General features: G+C 40.9%; 1 protein-coding gene across 6 annotated transcripts in view; it reads right to left on the bottom strand.

The window, feature by feature from the left end:
- The window catches only part of PLEKHA7 (pleckstrin homology domain containing A7), a 326,584-nt gene that overhangs the window by 158,294 nt on the left and 142,445 nt on the right, over positions 1-25,845 (bottom strand). Inside the window, exon 1 of one of the 6 annotated variants that reach the window (XM_075567726.1) lies at positions 19,292-19,500. The exons of the other annotated variants lie outside the window; for them this stretch is intronic. Within the exon in view, the coding sequence (XP_075423841.1) occupies positions 19,292-19,338 (47 nt within the window). The 5' untranslated portion in view covers positions 19,339-19,500. Of the gene's footprint in view, positions 1-19,291; positions 19,501-25,845 lie in introns of those variants that run through there. 6 annotated transcript variants of the gene reach the window in all.

Here is a 25,845-nt window from a genome sequence, read left to right as displayed (position 1 = left end):
AGATCACACTATGATCCCATGCTTGCTAACCTGCCTATTTCAACCCCCTACCCCTTTACAATTTATTTACTGCAGCCTCTCCCAAAACTGACTGCACAATACACTGAAACCCTGAACTGACTCTAGCATTGCAATACAGCTAAACATTTGACAAGGAACAGGCACACACCTGCTGTTAGTCTGCTCACACTCACTCTGATCACAACAGCTCCTTGCAGCACTGCCTACCTCTGGCATCATGAACCTGCTATGTATTTTAACTTTTTTCTTTCTCCTGGCCTCATGGAGATGTTACTCCCTCTATCCACTACAAACTCCTCCATCCTGGCCCACACCCAACATCACCATACACCCTGGACTACTCAAAAGCCTTGCACTATCTACTGAATGTTGGTGGAGAACTCTAAAAACCAGCACACCAATCACTGCTCACTCTAATGGCAAACACCACAAATCTACAACTTGCAAACAACTAACCAAATTTCTACTCATACTGTTACTCTCTTTAGCAGGTGATATTGAAACTAACCCAGGTCCTCCCATTTCAGCTCTGTCCCATGCCCCTGAGAATTCCACCTTTAAATTCCAAAAAGGGCTATCTGTCGCCCATATAAACATCCGGAGCCTGCTGCCCAAACTGGATGAACTAAGGGCATGGTGCCTTATGCATAAACCTAAAGCCATCGTTCTTACAGAAACATGGCTAACCCCTAAAACCCCTGATGCACATATTGCCATTCAGGGATACTCCATTTTTAGGAGAGATAGGTCAAAGAGAGGAGGGGTGTTATTTTATATTGCAGACACCTTACAATTTACACTGTTAAATTGCCCACCAAGCCCACCCTCTTTTGAAACTCTAGTTGGCAAAATCTGCCTCCCCTTTTCTAAGCCCATCTTGCTCGCTGGCATCTACCGCACCCCTAAAGCCCCTCTACAATCCCTTACTGATATCACCCAATTTCTTGGCTCCATTTCCTCTCTGAATAAGAAGAGTGAGCTGCTAGTTCTAGGGGATTTCAACTTCAATTGGCTTGACCCTAAAAACCACAAAATCCACACACAAATCAAGTCACTTAACCTATCACAACTCATTTCCCAAACCACACGGATAAACCTGAAATCGCATAACCATTCCTTGCTAGACTGGATTCTCTCCTCAAACCCCAGCAGAATCCAATCCTCTGGCATCCTTCCTGATATTTTCAGTGACCATGCAATAGTGTACTGTGTAAGGAAAATTAAACCGCCCCAATCAAGCCCTAAAGTTCTCCTCACTAGAACATTTAAAAACTTTAACCCACAACAGTTTCTGGATGACCTTACCAACTGCCCATGGCACAGATTCGATTTAATTCCCGACCCCGATTCTGCGCTCGACTATTTCCAATCCGAGTTCTTAAAACTCTGCGATACCCATGCTCCACTACGCAAAATAAGGGTACGGGGAGCCCACCTTCCATGGGTTACAACTGACCTTATAGTACTCTACCAGTTCAGGGATGCCTTGTGGAAAAGCTACAAAGTAACTGGCGTTACCAAGGATCTCAATCACTACAGATGCATGCGGAACATGTGCACAAGGCAAACAAGGCATGCAAAAGCACAATATTACTCTGACAATCTCCACCAAAATACATCAAACCCAGCTAACTTCTGGAAGGTTATCAACAATATATTCCAGCCTCCTAACCATCAACAACCAATTAATATCACTAAGGGGGATATTACTCTGACAAACCCCACTGACATTGCAAATGCATTCAATGATTACTTTGTGGGGTGTGCCACTAACTTATTAGCGAAACGCAGCACAAACCCCAAACATGAATCTCATCCTGGGAGTATCCCTACAGTCCCACCCCCTCCCAACACTGCCCACAATTTTCAATTTAGCCCAGTATCTGAAGAGGAGATTACACAAGCGCTCCTCAAACTAAAACTAAGCAGCCAATGTAGACCCGACTTACTACAATCTAGGTTCCTACGACTTGGTGCCCCAGCCATTGCCAAACCAATTGCGTCCATAGTCAACTCTATCCTGTCTGCAAGCCATATCCCTGAGACCTGGAAAACTGCCAGAGTTGTCCCAATCTTCAAAAGTGGGGACAAAAACACTGTCTCAAACTACATGCCAATCTCACTTCTCCCAATTCTATCCAAAGTTATGGAAAAATGTGTCCACTCCCAATTAAGCGATTTCTACACCAAGACAAATTTCCCTAGCCAATTCCAGTCTGGGTTTCGTCCCAAACACTCCACCGTAACTACCCTGCTAAAAGTTTGCAATGAAATCCAGTGTGGAATGGAACGGGGACAACTCACTGGTGCAGTATTCCTAGATTTTGCAAAGGCTTTTGACACAGTTGATCATGTTATCCTGCTTAACAAACTCCAGAGCTCTGGAATAGGGAAACATGCTTTAAACTGGTTTCAGTCCTACCTATCAGGAAGATCCCAACATGTGTCCATCTCAGGCTCTAACTCCAACCCCCGGATATAACCTGTGGTGTCCCGCAAGGCTCTGTTCTGGGGCCCCTACTCTTCTCAGTGTTCATTAATGATCTTCCCACAGCTTGTCAGGAAGCCTCAATACACATGTATGCAGATGACACAATCCTATATGCACACAGCCATAGCCTCTCTGACCTTCAACACATACTTCAGTCTGACTTTTTGAGACTCGAAAACTGGATTTCCCAAAACAAACTGTTTTTAAACACTGACAAGACTGTAACAATGGTATTTGGGACCAAGACTAAATTTGTAAAGCTTCCAGTGACTGAGCTCCTGATTAGAACCAACGCTAACACCACCCTAACACCTGTCACTAGTTTTAAATACCTGGGCTTATGGTTTGACTCCCACTTAACATTCTGGATGCACATTGATACCCTGACAACCAAGACCTATGCCAAACTAGGGGTACTTTACAGGAACAAATCCTCCCTAAGTCTCCTGGTCAGAGGAGTATCGCACAGCAGATACTAATGCCAATTATTGACTATGGAGACATAGTATATGGCTCGGCTCCTCAAACCCACCTTAGCAAACTTGACACCCTCTACAATTCAATTTGTCGTTTTGTTCTCCAATGCAACTACAACACACACCACTGCGAAATGCTCAAAGAACTAGACTGGTCATCACTAGAGTCTAGGCGCAAAGTTCACCTTTCCTGTCTCACCCTCAAATACTTTCTGGGCAAGCTACCCAGCTACCTGAACAAGCTCCTCACCCCTACCACATGCAGCACCTATCACCTGAGATCAGACTCCAAAAGACTATTGATGGTCCCAAGGCTCAACAAAGTATCCGGACGTTCCTCCTTCTCCTTCCGTGCACCCCAAAACTGGAACAACCTAACAGAGACTCTCATATCCACCACCAGCTTAAGTTCTTTCAAATCTAATGCTGTCTCACACTTTAATCTGGTCTGTAACTGTTTCATACGCTCATAATATATATTTTCTTTAACTGTGCATGCAATGTCTTGTATATAATGTATACCTTGTTCATTTATGTAACTGTACTTGTAACCATGTATTATTTGTTTTACTCTGTGCCCAGGGCATACTTGAAAACGAGAGGTAACTCTCAATGTATTACTTCCTGGTAAAATATTTTATAAATAAATAAATAAATACCTAAATGCAAATGATGCCAAAAAGCTCACATAGTCTATTCTTATATACCTATACGTGTCTAAATAAATGGGGACAAACCACAGGACATGAATGTGAGGACAGGGAGTGTGAAAACATAGGGAAAACAATGCATAAGTGGAGAGTAACCACCCAGGAGTTATAAACATGCAATGTCAATGTTATGGTCTAAACCAAACATATATACTGAATTCGAACTATAGGCTATGTTATAAGCCTTTGAATAATGCATCAGCTCATCAGTTATCAAATAAGTAAGGAAAAAACAAGATAATTCATTTTTCTTAGTTGGAATTATAAGAAGCATCCTAAACTAAGGTCCTCATTCAGACCCTTTGGGGTCATGGTATTCAGATTGAATATGTATCTAGCTTCCATCTGTCATAGAATCTTGTTTCTATTTCCTCCTCTACTTGAAACATGAGCTTGTGCTATTGGCATACACCGGAAAGTGGCCAAAGTGTGCTGTAAGTTCTTAAAATGTCTTGCAACTGGTAGATGTCTCAGTTCCTCTTGGTCCGTGGTCTTTAACAGGGCCTTTCTGATGGACGACCTATGGAGTGCAATACGTTCCATCAGCATCCTTGATGTTTTGCCCACGTAGTATAAGCCGCATGGGCATTTGATGATATATACTACATATCTTGATTCGCAATTCAAAAAGTTATTGATTTTGATGGAAATTCCACTGTGTGGGTGAGAAAAGGATTTCCCTAGCAGGAGATATTGGCAATTGATACAGCCTTTACATTTATGTACCCCATGATGTTGTCTCAACCAAGTTGTGGGTGATATATATTTGTCCACCGGATCTGAAGATGTTAGCGTGTCTCCTAGACATGGTCCTCTTTTGTAACAAAACAGAGGTGGTGTTTCAAAATATTTGCCAATCTTTTTATCGTTAGACAAAATATGCCAGTTCTTCCTGATACTTTGTTGTATCAATCCCGATGATGTACTATAGGTGGAGACTACATTGAATCGATCCATTCTGGATTGTTTAGTGGTCGGCTTAAGGAGTTCCTCTCGAGTAGGAATTCTTGCCTTAGCTAGGGCCTGTTGTATCTCTTCTTCCTGGTAGCCTCTTTCTCGGAATCGCTCTGCCATCTTTGTTAATGCAGTGTTCACCTCCAATGGGTTGCTGGTAATACGTCTTGCTCTCAACATCTGTGATTATGGAAGGCCTCGCTTTAATGTCACTGGGTGATGACTACTGGCATCCAACAGGGTATTCCGATCTGTTGGTTTATGAAAAACACGTGTGCCAAGTACCCCATTATTGACAAATACCACTGTATCCAGAAATGCAATTTGTGTATCACGATGACATTCCGTATATCTAATGGTGGACGGTATCTCATTAATATGGGCCACGAATTGTAACAGATCTTTCTCCGACCCTTCCCAGAGTATAAAGATATCATCAATGTATCTTTTATAATGTATAATATATTCACAGTGTGGTGCATTAGTGAGAAGGTGGATTTTTTTGTATGCATCCATAAAGAGATTCGTGTAAGATGGGGCCATGTTAGACCCCATCGCCGTTCCCATTAGCTGAAGGTAGTAAGATCTCTCGAACTTAAAAAAGTTTTTGTGAAGAATTAATTCAATTAGAACCATAAGAAATTCTGCTGGTGGACCATGTGGCATGGGGTGACTTCCCAATAAATCTCTAACAACATCAACTCCGTCCTGATGAGGAATATTTGTATATAGACTAGAGACGTCTAGAGTAACCAACAGAACACCCCTCAGATCATGTTTGATCTCAGCCAATTGGTTGATGAAGCTTGTTGTATCTTGTACATATGAAGATATTTGCTGTACTAGCGGCTGCAAAAAATAGTCCACATACTGTGAAAGAGGGTGGCAGAGAGATCCCCGTGCTGATATTATGGGTCTCTCTGGTGGCGAAGTTAGAGACTTATGAATTTTGGGTAGTGAGTACATCACAGGTATTACAGGAAACTCCTGTGTTAGAAATTTGGCAGTCTCATCCGAAATCCATCCATTGTTGAAACCCATATGGAGGATGGAGTCTACTTCCTTTTTGTAAATAAGGGTAGGATCTGCAGGCAGTTTTTTTATAATGCCTGATGTTGTTTAACTGCATTAAAGTTTAATCTCTGTAATATTTATAAGACATCACTACAATTCAGTATATATATATATATATATATATATATATATATATATATATATATATATATATATATATATTATATATATATATATTATATATATATATATATATATACAGTGTTCGACAATCCTATACATCTGCACGCCTGGGTCGAGTGGATTTAACATCTGGGCGAGCTCCTATTGGCCCAAGCAGCACACGTGTTTGTTTGTTTTAATTTTCCCTGCTCGCGCTGAAAGAAAAAAAAACTCCCCCTACCTGACTGCTGATTATGAGCCTGCCCCCAACGAGCGGCCATTCTTTCTGCCCAGAGATCTGTTGGAGAGTAAGTGCTCTCTGTGCCTCCATCCTGCTGCCTCCTGTGCGCGATCCCCTTGGTCCCCACATGGCTACCGAAATCACCCCAGCGGCCCCTCTGCTCCTTCCCTGCCTCCTACAAGCCCACCCGTGCGATCCCCCTGGTCCCCACATGGCTTCCTACTCACCCCGCGGCCCTCTGCTCCTTCCCGCTGCCGCCGGAATGCGCCTTTGCGTTGGCACTCCCCTCCTCCTGCCCCCTTCCCCTCCCCTCCTCCTGCCCCTCGATCGCTGCCCGGGGCAGGAGGTCCGCACAGCTGCAGCCCGGTAGGGAGACTGGCGTACGCGCGCGCGCGGGGGTGTTAAGGTTGCTTGATCCAGCGCATCCCCTTCCGGCCACGTTTCCCCTTGGTTTGGAGGGGGGGGGGCTGCGGCGAACACAGTCCGGCAACTTGCCTCATCGCCGGAGAAGGTAGCGGGGGGGTGCCAGCAGGAGTGCGCCCGCTGGAGAGAGGGGGGGGGTGCTTTCAATCTGTGTGTGTGTATGGGAGAGAGAGTATGTGTGGGAGAGAGTATGTATGTGTGTGTGTGTGTATGGGAGAGAGAGTATGTATGTGTGTGTGTCTGTCAGTGTGTGTGTGTGTGTGTGTGTGTGTGTGTGTGTCTGTCAGAGAGTGTGTGTGTGTCTGTCAGAGTGTGTGTGTGTCAGTGTGAGAGTAGGATGACTGACTGGGTCTCTCTCTCTCTCTCTCTCACCCTCTCTGTATGTGTGTCGCTCTCTCTCTCTCTGTGTCGCTCTCTCTCTCTCTGTGTGTCGCTTTCTCTCTCTGTGTGTCGCTCTCTCTCTCTCTGTGTGTCGCTCTCTCTCGCTCTCTGTGTCGCTCTCTCTCTCTCTGTGTTGCTCTCTCTGTGTGTGTGTCGCTCTCTCTCTCTCTGTGTGTCGCTCTCTCTCTCTGTTTGTCGCTCTCTCTCTTTCTCTGTGTGTCGCGCTCTCTCTCTCTCTATGTGTGTCGCTCTCTCTTTGTGTCGCTCTCACCCACTCTCTGTCTCTCTCTCACACTGTCTCACACTCTGGACCTGGATATCCTACTTACCCTATATATCTTAACTGCCCTATACCTACACCGAAATAACCAATACTGCTTACTTCCAGATCTGACTCAAGCTTCACACAGGAGACATCGGAATCCCCCCTAACCCAGAAGACAGGTAAGAAACACCTCACCTCCAACATATAACATTGCGGGAATGAGGGTACCTGGACTGCGGATCAGGTAAGATTACACACACATGTATCAAGGACTAATTGTAGTATAATGTAATACTCAAAATACACTTGGCAAAAACGAATGTTGTTCTTACTAGGAATTTATTCAATTTATTTTATTAAAGCGGGGTTGGGGGCGGGACTAGGGCAGGGTTGGGGCGGGACTAGGGCAGTGTTGGGGCGGGACTAGGGCAGGGTTGGGGGCGGGACTAGGTGGCAAGTAGATTTTTTGTTCGGCGAGTAGATTTTTGGGTGATTTGTCGACGTGTGTGTGTGTATGTGTATGTGTATATATATATATATATATATACTGTATATATATATATATATATAAATATATATAACATCTGGGACCAGCAGCAGACGTCCTGGTGGCGGTGGGCGCAGCTGAAGGTCTTGTTCATCCGGCGGGAGCAGCAGGAACAGAGCCCACAGCTGATGCCTGTGTGAGCCGGGGAAGCATGTGACTGGAGCAGGAGCGTTCCTATTGAACATTGAACAGCCGGGGAGGAGTCGGTAGCATGCTTTCCCGGCTCACACAGGCATCAGGTGTATGCTCTGTTCCTGCTGCTCCCGCCGGATGAACAAGGACTTCTGCTGCTGCCACAGTCACCAGGACTTCTGCTGCTGGTCTCAGATGTTGCCGCGGTCTTCCTCACCGGTCCTCCGTCGGTCCTCTGTCGCCGGCTGCAGGTAAGTGTTTAACTATTTTCAGCTGCCCTGAAATTACCTGGTGCCGGTCCCAGCCCCATGCTGCCGGGTCCGGGTAATTTGCGGGTAGCTGAAAAAGCGCCGGGTACCGGGTATTTTCGGGTACCCGGTACATCACTAATTAAAAGAGCTTAGGACTGTGCGGGCAAAACCACTAACAGATCAATTTAACCCATCACTGTTAAGAGGTGTAGTTCAAGATGACTGGAGAAGAACAAGGGCAAACCCACTTCACAATAGTGGAAGTACGGAGGAGGCAGGTAACTACAGGCCTGTGAGCCTGACGTCAGTAGTGGGGAAATTAATGGAAACACTGCCAAAAGATGGTCAATAATTCCATCTAAAGTCCCACACAAACTAGAAGATTCCAGGTAGCATGGGTTAAATCTACCTGGGTGACTAAACTTAGGGTGGAGCAGTAGGGGATGGGGGGGGGGAGGGGAGGAGACAAAATGGTTACTTGGTTGGGTAGATGGAAGGTATGGTCAAGAGTGTGGCTACTACAATTTAATGCTAAAAAGTGTAAAATAATGCACTTGGGTCACAAAAATTAAATGGCGGAAAGCAGGTTCAATGGCACTATAATGTCAACTACTATGTCAACTACTATAGAGGAGTGTCATTATTTCAGCAGAGCTAAAGTAGATGAGCAATGTAGCAAAGCAATGCAGAACGTCAGCAGGATGTTAGCTTCTATAAGGAGAGGTGTTCGCAACAGAAGGAGAGGGGTGGTGATGCCAGTTTGTAGATCATTGGTGAGACCTCATCTACAGTATGACGTTCAACTCTGGAAACCATCACGCAAAAAGGAAGGACACAAATAAATTGGAGATTGCAAAAAAGTGCTACTAAGCATGTGCATGAGCTACAGCAAAGGACTCATCCGGAAAGGCTAAAGGTCCTTAATATATACAGCTTATGTTTGTAAAATCTGAACTGGGGTATTGAGTGTGAAGATCTCCCATGGACAGCATTTTAAACGGTGAAGGCAAATTTACTGGATGACTTTTTAATACAATAATAAATAGGTGGGACTGATCTTACAGGTTTCAGCTGTCAACTTTCGTCATGAACTCTAAAAGAAAATGACTAATGTTGCAGTATGGAAACTATAGTGGCCCTGCGCTTTTTGAAAGGGGCAGTACAGGTGAAAGGGACAACTTGTGAGTAAGGAAAATATAAAGAAGGAAACATTTAAAAACACTCGCATTTGTATTTTCCGTAAAAAAACTAACTTCTGTCTTTTGGATGAGTGACGGAAAATTCTCAGGACTTATTGCAAAAAATAATTTCAAAAGGGAAACATGGCAGCTTCAAGGTGCTTTCAAATGGTGTATGATGGCCTATCACTTACAATGAAAAGCAGTCTAACTCATCCACGCTACCAATGTCTTCACAGATTTCAATGGCTTCTCACTCCCTTATAGCAGAATGATTCCATTATGTCTACTATCGTGCAGATGTTGTTATTAATGTCACCCCATCTGCACAAGATTGCTGTTCGAGCATAAAACCTACAAGAGCAAGTAAGACTTTTTTTGCAGCGGCTTGACAAGCATGTTTTATTTATTTAACCCATCGCTTCAAGACAATGTTAGCCATGAATTGTTTATTCCATATTATTGCAGGGAGCTTTACCAGCAAAGGCTTCATCTGCAACCACTTATGAAGAAATAATTAACTGCTTTAGGTATGTTAGATCATTGCTCGTTAAATTGTCAAGTGAGACTAAGGTGAATGTGCTAACCAATACATGTGTAGCATTGCTCAATAAAATCACCACCACTAAGTCGTTCCTAATCTGTTTTTCTCTATCCTACAGATCTTCTTTTGCACGATAGAAAACCTGCTCTATTTTGCAGTTCAATCCTCTCCATTACATTTTTAATCTTCTCTATCCAATAAATGCTATGCCCCCTGGTTCCAAATAAAGTCTTGTACCAGGATCCTGAGCAGACAGATCATTAGAACTCATAGAAACATACTGAAATGTGCTTACAGGATGAAAAGAACCCATCTGCTCTGGTACCCAAGTGTTGTTCCGTGATGTATTGGACTGAACAGGTGTTCTGCATTGGGACTATGTGAACTAATTTGAAAAACTTTCTTTCACAGTATTCCTGCATCCTCAGCCTGCTCCATCACGTTGTGTTTTTGTCATTGATTTTGGCATTTGTTTTTGTGGACTGTAGAAACTGTCTGCCATTTAAACGTAATGGTTTTGCTGTCTTTGCCATTCAATGAGCATAACAATTTATCATAAAAAAAAAACAACAATTAAAATGTGCAAAAGAGGCTGTGCATTCCACACAACTCAATGATTTTTTGTTTTAGAGGTTTTCATAAAATCCATAATAAAGAACAACTGAGTCTTTGTATTGCTCTGTGTTACCTAAACACAATATTTCCTGCGAATTGCAGATTTAAGATCACGATACTGCTTACAAAAAAGATCCTTAACGGACTGCAAATAACCATTTGCATGTATTACTTTTAAGTTATAAGTAGTTCATCTCCATGTTTCCCAATTACAACAAACATCACCCTGATTGTTCTGTTACATGAGCAACTGCACTGGATTATTCCGTGTTCACTAAGCAAGAAGCCCTCAACAATTCCACCTCAAATGTACTATTAATACTTGGAAGACGTGAGGTTCAGTAGGAAGCAAAAGAGTTGTAGTCACCTAAAAATAAAGAAACAACAAAGCTGTTTCATTCTAAGAGATTAGCCTGTTGTATTTAAAATGATAGAAAATGCAAACACATTTTCAATATCTATTTAGAGACGTTCGAAACACCCACTCTCCTTTCATTCAGCTTCTTGTGTTCAAGTCTTTGAATATTCACTTGGACTGTGTTTTCATTCTGAATTGTTAGTCAGTATCAAATACTGAATTTAAATGCATATTTCAAATGTTACCAGACAATTAAGAAGGCATCTTTATCTCCCTTACTTCAACTGGGAAGAGGCTACCCTGTAACTGCAGCATAATAAGACTTTGGGTTCTCAACCTGTTTCACCTGATATGGGTTTGCCGTTTCACTACAGCGCCAGGACACTAATTTGATACAGTAGTTAAGTGCAGAAATACCTACAGTAAATAGACGCGTCAAAAAATGAATCCAAGGTATAATAATATACAAGTACCAGACGAATGCCGTCAGGCAAACAGAAGGCTCAGCTATGCGGAAATGCAACTTTAAACCGGTGACTTCACCTTCAAAAGAGTGAAGGGCAATGTATTCATGAAGAACGCTCCAGTGGGGGAATAGAGTTTAACATTCGTTGAGATCTTTACACTGAGCCCTGTGACTAAAGCTCTCCAACATCTGTGACCCTAAATAACTGAAAAGACTAATCAAACTATACCATACTTTTAAACGTGCAATTGCGATACCAGAAGGCACTCCAAAACAGGCATGTAATAGAACATGTCAGCTTATACTGTACATATATTGTACACTTTGTGAAACAGGTTTCTATCTTACCACATGCATTTCAGCATGGATCTCTACCAGGCTATGTTTACCCTGCAGAAAACTAGATGCATTAGGTGGTGATGATACCCGTCATTGGATCAACATAAAACCTGCAGCAATAAATATTTTAAGACCTCTAAGGTTATTCAGTATCAGGAAAGACCCTCTAAACTGCAGAGGTGCGCAAACTGGAGGGGCGCGGCAGTTACAGAGGCCCCGCGCTCTTCCCCAAGGCATTTAAATTAAATATCAGGGGAGACGTGAGGCCTCTGTAACTTCTCTTACCTGCTCTCAGGCGACGTGTATCGCCATGACAACGTGGTGTCAAATGGCAACTCAACGTCACATTACGTTGTGACGTCATATAACGCTGCCAAAGAGCAGATAAGGAGGGGGAGGCGCGAGCAGAGAGGGTATATGGGGGTGGGGAGGGGGGGAAGAAAAGTTTGCGAACCCCTGCTCTAAAGCATGCTGTGATCCTACAGTTACATTCTTACAAAAAGCAGTACCTAAATTGTTACTTTTCATGTTGGTCGCATAAAAGCTATTACAACTTGGAACGAATTAAGGACGGTCAGAACATCACAACCCTGCAAGTGTAGCAATGCAAGCTACTGTGCAGTATAGCATGCGGTACACCCATAACATAACACCTGAAGCAAATCCCACAAGAATATGGCAAATGAGACTTTTTACATGTAGAGTCGCTTCCAATGCATGCAAAACAGGTTTTAGTAGCAGCAGTACAGCCAGAATCATATGTGGTATTTTAAATAAATCCGTTATGTAGTGTTAGTTAACACTCACTGCATTCCCTTCCCCCCCAAGCAAGATTTTTGTAATGATTTTTAATGTACTAAGCTTCCTTGGGTTGCTACAGCAACCATTTAGGAAGCCACAGCACTTCCTCTTTAAAAATAGGAGGCCATATTGGGCGCCCTGGGAAGCAGGATCTTCACTGATCGATCCCAGGAGAACAGATCGAGCGGCAGCTTAGATAATTCCCGTAAATGTAAGCAACTGCTGCATTTATTAAAAATAAAACGTGCACCTTTAGTCACGTTTCTTCAAAATTAAGTTAACTTAATTGTTTCATATACCTCCGTACCATACTATACTAATGCTGCTTACAGATGAGGCTTTAACGTTTAGGTTAAACTAGAGATGGGCAAAACTGGGCTGTGTGAAAACATAACCTTACATTCCAAAACCCAAATCCATATGATTTTTAAAACCAGAACCCCCAAATTATTTTGAACCAAAGCCAAACCATCAGGCCAACTGCCCATTCTAGGTGTTTCTCACAATATCTTTTTACAGTGGCGGCCGCCTTTATCCTAAATATTTTTTTTTCCTCATCATTTTTTATTTTTATTTTCTCTACAAGCCTGCCTAAACCATCTTGATATTACGATATTCAATCTGTGCTGTAGCTTTTGACTGCGACACTGTGCGTTTTACTGCACATGGTTGATTTGTGTGCTTTTTATGTATTTGGGGGTGTGGGGATCAAATTATTATGATGACCTGCCTGTTGAAAATATGTCATGTCTTTGAACTACAGTACAGCTAATCCTTCATGCAGCTGTACCCTGTACCCCCCTCCCCCACACCCACAAGGCTCGCTCAAGGAATTGAACCTGTTATCGACACCTCTCCAGAGCCATTCCGTTTCTAAAGCTTCTCATTGTGCTTTTAATCGTCCGTCCCTAGCCGAGAATCACCTCTCTGCGCCTGCGTGTAATCCTCTTTGGGATGGTAGCTACATAGCTGATGATTACTGCTCATGCGTCTATAACTTCACCACTGCTTGCTTGCGAAGTTCCAGAGTCAGTTTTTCAGTTATATTATTTTAGTTCCCCATATGTTTTCACCATTTTATACTTACTTTAAGCATTTCTCCTGCTTTATTATGCTATTTTAGCCTTTTCTTGCATAATCTGGTAAAAACCCAAACACACACATTTTTTTTTCTATAACCCAAATGACGTCCAAAACCAAAAAAACAAACAAAAAATTTTTTATAACCAAAATAACGAGTGAATGTGCCCATTATTATTTTACATACATACCTTTGTCCCAGGGGGACGCCTAATACAATGTGGAAAAAGAATAAGTAGTGGGCTGTAGGTATTTACCGAGATTCCCCCAATAAACATTTAAAATGTAGACAATTTCCTTCAGAAGTTACAACTTTGCAAAGATACTTTAAAACTACTGTTTTAGAACCACATTTGACAAGAAAAATGAGTACCTCTGTGCATATGCAATGAAGCGTCAAATTTATGTTTAATTAACTAAGCTGTAGAACAGAATACATCATTCACAGACTGCTATTAAGCGGATATTAAATTACATTTTCTAGCACAACTTTTACACACCTGCACTGCTGTAGAAATGTTTTAAGTGTGTGTGTGAATATATATATATATATATATATGTGTGCTCATTTGCATGTCATTTCCCAGAATCCCTTGCTGCAGTGGAAGTGCTGTAGCCTAGGTGATAATGGTGAAGGGCAGAGTTGCAGACCTATCTAAGACATGTGAATGTGCTCACAAGTAATATATATGCAGATATATATCTATCTATATATAGATAAATAGAGAGAGAGATGATAGAGACACAAAGATATATATATATATATATATATATATATATATATATAAATATATATATATATATATATATATATAATGCCACAACGCCATCCCTTGATGCTTCTTATTGGTCTGTGGGATGTTTAAACTGATGCCCGAGATACAGGCATCACCATCCGATGTATGTATCTCGGGGAGCAAAGGGTTCCCGGAGCTGAAATCAACACTGTTTCCTGCCGGAGACCCCTGCTTCAAACCTGTTTGGGGTACGGGGGAGTTGAAGGCAAAGGTTGAAGTATTTTTCAAGTTAGTCTTGGCAGCGGTGTGATTTCTTCTGGCTACTCCCTTTTGCGTGATGTAACTACAGTATGTGACTGCCAAGTGCTTGTACAGCCAGTCTCTACCCTACCTTTATTGGCTCTGATAAGGACAGGGTGGATAAGGGTAAAGAAAACAATTGATTGACAAACATTTCCCCATTCAGAGACCTCTTTAAAAGTCTGGAGCTGTTTGATTGCAAAACGTGCGCATGTGCATTTTTTCCCCACATAACAAAGACATTCTTGTTAGAGGGTGCAGCAATTACCGTATGATTCTATAACTTAAAAATGAATTGCCTCTGAAAATGATCAAGACATGTATACATTGAGTTTATAATGGATGCTCAAATGCACTTTAAGAGCTGTATAATAGGAAATCTTTTCAAACAGGTGACACAAGGCTGCTGCACTGGAAGATCGGCTCTGCCCGAATGCCACAGGTCTTTTGGATCTCAAGCACGTGGTGGATTGGGGAAGCAATCGCGTGGTCTATGGCAGCCCCCCCCCCCCCCACCCTCATGGTGTGAACAGCCATGGAGGATGTTCCACTTCTGTTCTGACCACGATCACCGCTCTACTGGAGCAATGAATCCGATCTTCCCCAAGAAAACGAGCCTATATAGCATGACGTACCCTGTACATCATAGGGGCTCCTGTTAAAGACAATGAGAGCAAGCACTGGCTAGTACAGTATAAATGATCAAATATGAAAGCTTCAAGTAGCAAGTAGTTATTTTAATGAGAAACATATAACCTTCAGAGATAGACTGGGGGGAAACCCCAGTTATGGGTCAAGTTTGCCCTCATTGTTTATTTGTATGCAACCTAACACAAAGGAGTAGTCACAAGGGCAGAATATAGACGAATGTGAACTGCCTGAATGTGCAATATTTTATTAGAAGCAGTTTTATCTTGATGTTATCATTTTATTAGCTGTTCTACCTTCTAACTTGGTTGGAGAGGTGTCAGGGAAATGATGCTGCTTACAGCTGTGCCCTTTCGAGCCAGACCACCGATAATGAAAGGGGCTACAAAAATAAGCTTTCCTTATTAAGGCTTCAGAAGCTGCTCTGGCTGACATCCCATTAACATCACTCCCTGAAACAATCTGAAACATTCCTGATAAAATAGTTTCAGTATTGTCACTGTTTAACTCATGTAAACATGGCAAGGTAGAAGGTCACATAAAGGACAGAGCTAAATACAACTTCAGATAACCAACTAGATCATAATACATACAACTATTTTAGACAAAACAAACAAATGCAAAACAAATCCAACAGTCTCCGCAGTTATGATACAATTTGGTTAAACACTTTGAAAAAGCATTCTTATTATTTGTAAGAAAAATACAAAAAAAAAAAACAGATACAAAATCAGAGTATGTGCTATGTATGTTTGTGGAAACCAATACTCAAAGTACAAGAGTGAACGAGGAAGTGGATGCTAGAATTGGGGCGTCCATTGGGGCCGGCGTTGCGACGTTCGAACGGGACTTTCTAATGTTAGACAACGAGGTATAGCAAGCTAAATGTTCCCCCAGGAGGCCAATTAGCACGTTGTCACTGTGACATTTTGCAAAGACAAGTGAATTTGTCTTTCAGGCTGCAGTCGCGTGACGTCAGCGTCACATGAGCTGGTTCAGCCAATGAGGGTGAACCAGCTCCGTGATGAGTTTGCCACGCTCCTGATCGCCCCCTAATCTCCTGCAGCCCAGTACATGGAATGTTCACACATCGTGCGGGAGACGGATGGCCGCGCGCACACTTCGTCGCGACGCCGGCACCGTAAGCGCACCCTACGGCTTTGAGTCTACTTTTTAAACAGTGAATATGTAAGGGTAAATACACCTTTTTGTGAATCAAGATCAATAAATCTCATATGGTTTGAAGGGAGCTTGGACATTAAAAGAACATACACGTTTGTATATGTGCAATTTCATGAAGTAAATCCTTGCACAATCGAAAATCATCCTTCCTTGTGTGTAACATTTGTCCCTTTGGTTGCGAAGCAGAATCTTAAGAATTAATAATGACAGTTTAATGACGACAATGGGGCTTTTCCAGTCTCCTGGCTGTGCAATGTTACTACCGACAAATAAAATGTCCCATATTTAGAACTGGGAGACCGATTATTCAAGGAGCAATGCATGCAATGGCCTACATGTGTTTTTTTTTAAATTATTTAAAAAAAACAAAAAACGATAATGTTATCTTAGGCCTCGTCCCCACTGCTCGTGGCTGCGTGCGCTATGGCATGCGCGGTGCAAATAAGATACAGCCTTCTATGGGGCCGGCCCCAGTTACTACCTGTGCGCACCTGCAGAAAGTACGATGTGCGACAACCTTTCCCAAAAGAAAAGAATTGTGTCTTTTGGCGCGATGGGCGAGCGAAGGCCATGGCACGACGGCAGTTTAGCCAATAATGAGGGCGAACCATCCGCGTCACATCAAGGCCACACACCCGCCACACTAATCTCACACACACACACCCACCCCCCGGTCGCGATCTCTTGCTCTTCTCTGGACGCGCGTCCCGGACCACAGCTGAAACTGGTACACGCGCCGCCAGGCGCCCCGACTCGCGCACGCAATGACTGGGCCATAGCCTTAGTAATATAAGAATACATTGTAGCTGCCGAGTTACTGAAGGATTAATTGAAACTGGAAGGCAGCCATTACGTGAAACCAAGAAGGATGATCTTTGCTGATCAATCACACAAGAACTAATTGACCTGCATATTAGGTAATACGTTTTCAATAAAAGGTAATCAAATGCTGCATATATTAAAACAACAAATATATTTTAAAAACGTAAAGTGCTGCCAGTAGTGCCTCTTTAAATTTTGCTTTAGTGCAGGGGTGTGCAAAGTTTTGGAGCTGTGCCCCCCTCCCGGGTGACATCCCCAGTACTCGTGCGCCTCCCCCTTCCCCCCCCCCTTTCTCTTATATCACAGAGTAACAGTAACTACTGCTTAAAGCTGCAGCTGCCGGTTTAAAAAAAAAATGTTCATCAATACAATCTGCACACTGACAAGTGCTAAGTAGCAGATCGGTCCGTTCTCCTGTAATCGATCGCTTTGCTCGGGGTTATTTAATTCAGTTATTGCTGCAAAACTGTACCCATGATGCAAAGTTCTGTGTGGAAGATCATGTGACCAGGCAGGCACTAGATTCAATTGGTGCACTGCTAGAGAGAGGGCAGGGTTCAAGAGCCAGAGACTGTCTCAGAAGGGGGTGCAACTGTGTAAATGGTTTCTATAGGAACAAAAATACATGCTACATTACAATACATTAAAATGTCTTTAAAAATAGTTTTTAAAAAAATGCTCAAAGTATTTTCTCATAGAACAGAACTGATTTATTAAAAAAAAAAACACATGTACAGTAGGATATTGCTTGAACTGCAGCTTTAATATGAAACAGTGCTTGTAGCGGTGCTGGTAAGTCAGTCAGTATCTTTTAATGAGTTTCATCTTAACGTAATTCAACGGATGTATTTTTTAATCAGCTGAAAATATTGTCTCCCTGAGAATTTAGTTAGTATTGGGAAATTGTTGCCGCTAAATGTTCTTGGTATAAATGAGGGCAAAACAAATATGTAAGGAAAAACAGGACTGTGGTAATCGTATCAACCATTGTAATCACACATTTGTCTGAACATTTTAATGTATACACATCTTCTACCCAAACAACATACTGTATTGAGATAAAGCATTATCGTATAATAAAAGCATTTACTTAGACTATCAGCTCTTCAGAGCAGGGACTCCTTTTCAGAATTTCTGTAGAGTTTATTCCCATTATAACTTGTATTATTTTGGCACCTATACTACTGCTGTGAAGCGCTGTGTACATGGATTACACTACACAAATAAAGATATACATACATAGATGGTTAAAAGAAAAAACTGTGGCGCATGTGTCCAAAACAAATATATAATGTGTATAATTAAAAAAATATTCCAAATGGTGGTAAGAAACACATTTACATCCAAAATATTGAATTGAGAAAAATAAAATACCGTAGGAATTCTTTTCCAGAGAAAAAGTATATCTAATAAATTTATAAAAACTATAAAAGTATTTAGTGCAAAAAGTATATCGTGATTAAAAATGTATTAGATTTACTTTATTTCTGGAAAATAATTCCTACTATATTTTATTTTTTCAATGTAATATTCTGGATGTAAATGTGTCTCTTCCCACCATTTGGAATATTTTTTTAAATTATACACTTATTATATATTTGTTTTGGACACATGCCACAAGTTTTTTCTTTTCACCATTTGCCTTAAGGATTTATAAGTCCTTCAATTCTTAGGCTGCTGCTGTTACAGAATTAAAAACATTTTTTTTACACTTTCTATTGTATTTGTATTGCACTTCAAAATTGTTCACTTTGCTATTTTTCACAAAACATCACAACATTGAAGTTTATTAATTATTTGCAAATATTCACTGATATATAGTTAGCGCCTATAGCTCTCTACATACATACATACATACATAGTCTGATTACCAATACAATACATCATTTCATTAACACAACCAGAAATAATTCTATAAAAAAATAGGTTTGGCATTATTAATGCAATATACTTCATGCGTTAAAATTCAACACCAGTTAGTAAAATATTAATAAAAATGAAACTTACAATTCTAAAACTATTAAGATTAATGTTTGCACCTCACTAAAGGTGGACATTACCTCGAAGTAAAACAATTTAAAACCATGTAAATGGATTTCTTAATCTTACAAGTGAAACTATATGATGACGGATACCAGATTAGTGTATCTTACCTGAGTTGCTCAACGTTGGCTAAATCTGTGTTATCCATCAGAAACATTCAGAGTTGGACACTTCCAGGTTTTAGTTTAATTTCTTGAATACAGCATCCAGCTCTAAGGTTTCATCAACCTTCCCAAAAACAACACACTGAAAACCATATAAGCTGTGCTGGGCCACATAGGACTTAAGTATGCTACCAAATGAACAACTCAAAAGCTTTATCCCTTTACATAGGGTTTTCTTTTCTTTTTTTTTTTGTAACAAGCCTGTAACGTAATGGTTGTGAGATGCCAGACGTTTTAACTGTGCCAAAAATATCTCACATGCACTGTCCAAACTGCTGAAGATAACAGATAGCTTTCAACAGGCTCTCTCATAAACCAATCGAAAACCACTGCCATATATAAAGCCCACAATAAGTGGTTATTGTAACAAACATATACAGTAACACGCAATGATTAGACTTTAGTCATGGATAATGTAAAATATCTAGTAAACACATCACAAACAATATTAGCAACCTTAATAAAAGACTTTCATTTAGTGGTTTTGCCTTCTCCATGTAAGACAGCATACTCTGGTGTTGCCAAGTAGTTTCTGACCAGGTTCTCATTTTTGTACATAAAAGTAATAATTCACTTTTGCAAATTAAGTGTTTTTCAATTCATTATATACTGTAGCATGCTGCATAATTGCAAAAACAAAACGACACTCGCAGCAATGGATGCCAGAGATCATTGCAAGCTGCAAGAACTGTCCAGTCATTAACTGCATGAGAAATCGAAACACAAACACCTAATTCAATACACTACGATGCGGCCATTCGCTAGGAAACCCCTCTCCCACCCCCTCCCCAAAAAATAATATATGACAGAAAGAAATGATACAAAAGAACAACGCTTTTTTTTTGCCTGTAAGGAGACAAATATTTTGATCTTTGATCTATCAATCTTTAAACAATTTTCTATTTGGAAAATCATGCATATAGTTATGATTACAGAACCTGTAAAATAACTAAAAAGTGCAGCCATAATAGACATATACAAATGAATTGTGAATTATAAAGTAACACTGGGCTATTATCAAAATCTTATTGATATCAGTGAACGTTTTTCAAAAACTACCAGGAAATAAAACCATGTAGAGTACAGAATAATTTAGTGGTACGTACTTACTATAATTTCAGAATACTGTACACATTTTTGTTAACTTGCCCCAATACAAATAGTAAGGTATGTGCTTTCTATAGGAGCGCTGTAGGGGTGCAACCTACCGAAACAATATGGCACAACAACACTGCCTTATTAACCTTATAGCCAGGAAACAATAGAATGCAATACATGCAAGGCCAGGATGAAGCAGTTATTCAGGGCAGCCGACAGCTTTCCAAGGGTCCAGGACAAGCGTCATTGACAGGTTTGTGATGAAAATATATACGTAGTGTATGTATGTACTCAAGTCCCAAACATGCATACATTCTGTTTCAAGGCCTCCGTATACTGTCCTCAAAGAACATCAGAAACACCAAGCTGTGACCAGCTGAAACACGTCACATGTATAACAAAAATATTGTAAACTACACTGTGAACAAACATATTGTCTTAACTCACAAAAGCATGACATTCTACAGAAGGGTGAAATGACTGTATATAACAGATCAAAATGATAAGACATAAAAGCAGAGTATTTCTGATGTACTAAAACTGATGCCTCAAGGCATCTAATCATAGTATTTCACCGCTCCTTTGTGTCTTTCATATGTAGCTTTGGTCTAGGAAATAAAACAAACATGAGCCCAGTGTGGATTTGTAGGATGAAAGCTTAGCGACATACAGAACTCACTTTATGGAGATATTTTAGCTCACTGAGACATAAAATGTTTTGCTCCCAGAAGTATACTGTAATTTCCAGGACTTCATATATTTTCTTTTGGGATTTGGTAACATGCCTTGGATTTCTTGGCCTATTTTGCCTGCATATTTCCCTTATGTACTTGCTGGCTGCAATACCAATTAATGAACCAGCATCGTGTGTCTCCATAAAATTGTCTATGCGCAAGTGACTTTTTCCAAGTCAAATTTAGATTTTGGAAATTAAAAACAGAGGCGGACACCAAGGTTTAGACCCAGTGCAGGTAAAATCAATGTAAAACTACCACCAGGATGACAAGTCAAGATGAAGAACAAAAAATAAAAAAAAGATTCCCTGAGTGGAGGGATATGGTAGGGTTTAGGAAATGTGTCCCAATACTCCCAGGAACAGGTGTTTTGTCATGGTGACTACATTTAGGACAAGGAAGAGTGAATGCAGAAGGAATAACTTGCCGGCGTGGTCATCATTGTAACAGACATGTCAACTTTCACTGATTTTCTGCGAGTTTCAACGACTTACGGTCACTCTCACAGACTTGAAGAATCCACAATCTCTGACTTGAATGGTGATTTTTTGATTGCAGTTATAATAAGTCGAGACTTAAATGGCTTGAAAACACTGTATATTGAGCTGAAATAGAAGTGCGTTTAGATGACTTGGTCGGTTCTCACCCCTTAAACTCCCTGAGTGTTTGTAACCCGTCCCCTGACAGGGGTGCCAGCAACACATTACTCAATATTTGAGAAGCCTTCAACATAATGAAAGGAATGGAAGAGGAGGGTTTCACACTACAGAACTACATTACTAGTGAGAAATGCATGATGTAATGACAAACTAAGATCTACAGTTGAAGCAACTGCCAAAACTATAGGCAATTTTCTAATAGATTCCTGGATTTTAGTTAGGAGACCACAAGGCATGAGTGTCGATTACTGTCATCCTTTGCTTCAGTCTGATTTATGACCTGGAAACATGGCACTATCCATCATTCACCAGCCATTGATTTTCTCAACACAAGATAGGGGAAGGGGTGTGTGGGTGGTGGGGGTTCATACACTGGATAATGCAGAAATATTGTTTTGACTTTCCTGTAAAGGGATCAATTGAGTTAGTATTTGCAAAAGAAAACAAAGTATAAATCAACGCATGGAGCAGACTTCCATAATATTAGTCTCAGTAGAGGGACCACAGAGAGCTTATTTATTTATTTATTTATAAAAAGTTTTACCAGGAAGTAATGCATTGAGAGTTACCTCTCGTTTTCAAGTATGTCCTTGACATAGTTAATGACAAATAATACATGGTTACACATGCAGTTACATAAGTAAACATGGTATACATTATATACAATACATTGCATGCACAGGTAGAGAAGATGTATATTATAGGCTTATGTAACAGTTACAGACCAGATTAAAATGTGAGACAGCCTTAGTTTTGAAAGAACTTAAACTGGTGGTGGATGTGAGAGTCTCTGGTAGGTTGTTCCAGTTTTGGGATGCATGGTAAGAGAAGGAGGAGCGGCCGGATACTTTGTTGAGCTTTGGGACCATGAACAGTCTTTTGGAGTCAGATCTCAGATGATAAGTGCTGCATGAGGTAGGGGTGAGGAGCTTGTTCAGATAGATGGGTAGCTTGCCCAGAAAGTATTTGAAGGCAAGACAGGAAAGGTGAACTTTGCGCCTAGACCCGTGGGATGACCAATCTAGTTCTTTGAGCATTTTGCAGTGATATGTGTTATAGTTGCATTGGAGAACATTGGAGAGTTGGAGAATTAACGTGACAAAGGATGATTTCATAAGGTAACCCTTTTGCACCAATGTTTGCAAAGCGGCAGCAAATAGAGACGCAGCCAGCCTGGTAATCTTAAGCGCAGATATATATATATATATATGAATACTTCGTTTTTTTCCCATTTGTTTTTATTTATGATCCAGGTGAATTACAAACAGATTCAAAATATTAATACACAGCAATTAACAAATATTTAAAGATTTCAAAAAATGTTATAAAGTATCTATTTTCACGTGTAGGTTACGATTCCTTTTTAGGGAAAGTTCTTCAACTGACATGCTATTCAAGACACAAAGTAGAGGGAAAAGGTAGGTATCAAATTTTTTTTTTTTAAAAGGTGGGGGGTAATCAAAATTGATGCTTAATACCAACATGTACTGTACCAAGACTGCATTGCTAAAAAATAATTGCATCATTTATATTCACTTACATATGTTGCTTTCCACTTATGCCTATATCAGAGTGGCCTAGAAAGGAATGATGGCCATTACTCAGACCCCACACTTTGCCTTGCGTTCCCTTCAGAGATGACTCACTCCACTGCAGAGTTATTCTAGTAGTGCCGTTGGAAGCAGCAGTGCTAATCATACTACTAAGACAGGGGTGGCCAACTTCCGTCCTCAAAGGACACCAACAGGCCACGTATTGAGGATATCCCTGCTTCAACACAGGTGGCTCGATCAGTGGCTTAGTCATTTTGACTGAGTCACTGTTGAGCCTCCTGTTCTGAAGCAGGGCTATCCTTAAAAACTTGACCCGTTGGTGGCACTTGAGAAATGGAGTTAGCCACCCCTGTATAAGGTGATTGTTGGTTCAATCAATAAACTGCTCTGTTCATCCTACTGGCACCCCACCAATTGATTTATATTAGCGTTTAATGTGCATTTATAAGGACAAGAGTCATAGAGGGGTATATTTCATGAGCTGGGAGCTCAACATAGAATGACCAGGGGGTCCAACTCTAGAAACCAGTTTCAGACAAAATACTTGATGAATTGCTATGTTGAGTAAACCCCTTAGTTTAAGTAGGTCTATACAAAGATGCATAATGCATGCACGCTGATTGCTGCTCCAAAAGACAAGGTAAGATTAAGTGACATTAAGGGACTCAAGGTTAAACAAAGCGGGCACTGAAATTTAAGTTATGGTCTATCACTTGATGCATTACCCAAGCCAGAAGTACTAATTTGTTTACTGCAGCTTAGTAAAGGAGTCAGACTATTGTTACAGTACCAGTCACTTTTTTTTTCATCACAAATCTCACTTGTGAACACTGTATTGCTCTTTTTCTTGCATAATGCAATGTTCCTTTGGTATCCCCTTCATGTGGTTTCACCTACTTTAAAACGAGCTTCAGTGACATGCATTCAAAGATATATATTTTTGCTAATAACACACATTCTGAACTAACAATATTCCCCCTCCCAAAGGTACCCAGTGTAATCATAGCACATCATTCTTGCAAGGACCCTTAATGACATTCGTTGCCTTATGTTCACAACATGAGTTCTGACTTGATTTTTGAAAAGTGACTAAAGCAATTTATTATAATTATGCCAATTGTAACACTTTAACCAGAATGAAAAAAATAGATTTAAGAAATAGGCAGGAATAGAAACCGTAATGTTCTAATGACTTGATTTATCTACTGTACATTCTGCAAGCATTGAACACAACCTGTGAATAGCTGTTTCAGTATTCAAAAACATCGACCATTCTTACTTTATTCCTTGGAAATGTGTTGGTTTTGGAGTTAAAATGTGCATAGTCCTGAAGTAGTATCATCTCAACCTGTTAATAAAATCCTTAAGTACTTTATATCTGCTTGGTTTCAACTGAACTGATTTGTATTAAGAGACTATAGATTGGAAATTACTTGGGGACATATAAAGAATACCAACTACCAAAGTGATCCCTGCTCATTAACAATTGTCATAGAGCAGCGTTTCCCGACTCCGGTCCTCACGAACCCCACATAAGACAGGTTTTAAGGATGTCCCTGCTTCAGCACAGGTGGCTTAATATGTGACTCCTTCATTTTGACGGAGTGACCTGTGCTGAAGTAGGGATATCCATAAAACCTGACCTGTTTTAGGGGGGTGGAAAAGGGAGGGGTCTTGAGGACTGGAGTTGAGAACCACTGTTATAGAAAGGGTGGAGCAACAGGTAATAAGAGTACAGGAGAAACTGACTCAGAGGAGTCAAAAAGAAGTCCCTAATACTGCACGCAAAATTCCAGTCATATAAAACATAACCTTTAATAATATAAAATTACAAAACAAAGTCAACACAGAGCCACAGGGGTGAGCGACATGCGTGTCTACTCAGGCACCAAAAAATAGATTGTAAGCTCTATGGGGCAGGGACTCGTGTCCGCAAAAATTGTTTGACCAGCACTGCGTACATGGTCAGCACTACACAATAAATAATTATTATTGCACCATAGCATGGGTGGTGTATTACATGGCAATTACAGCAGGAGCTTCCAAAGTTGGTCCCCACAATGCTCCGCATCCACAAGGGCAAGGCATTGTGGGGCTTGACTTTAGCAGCTCCCGGAGTGATTGACTGCTACAGCCACCCCATGCTGTCTGCACACATGGAGGTGCAGTTTAGGGCTTTATTAAGCGTGTGTTTCCTCCACAAGCTCGGGACACTTTACTGCCTTGGATCGGTCAAACAGTTTTGGTAGCAATAATCTGATAAGTAGGCAATAAGATTTACTCATTAGGGGCTCAGGGAACAAATAGTTTTGAGCAGGGGGTGCACAGAGTAAAAAAGTTTGGGAACCACCGATCTATTCCATGGGAGTCCTAGCATTGATATAGCAAACATACAGATATATACAGTGGTGAGAAAAAGTTTGTGAACCCCTTAGGATTATCACATATTTCAAACC

Source organism: Ascaphus truei, chromosome 12, assembly GCF_040206685.1.
Source record: "Ascaphus truei isolate aAscTru1 chromosome 12, aAscTru1.hap1, whole genome shotgun sequence".
Classification (NCBI taxonomy): domain Eukaryota; kingdom Metazoa; phylum Chordata; class Amphibia; order Anura; family Ascaphidae; genus Ascaphus; species Ascaphus truei.
Note: the sequence above shows the minus strand (reverse complement) of the source record. Positions and strands in the feature narration are given on the sequence as shown.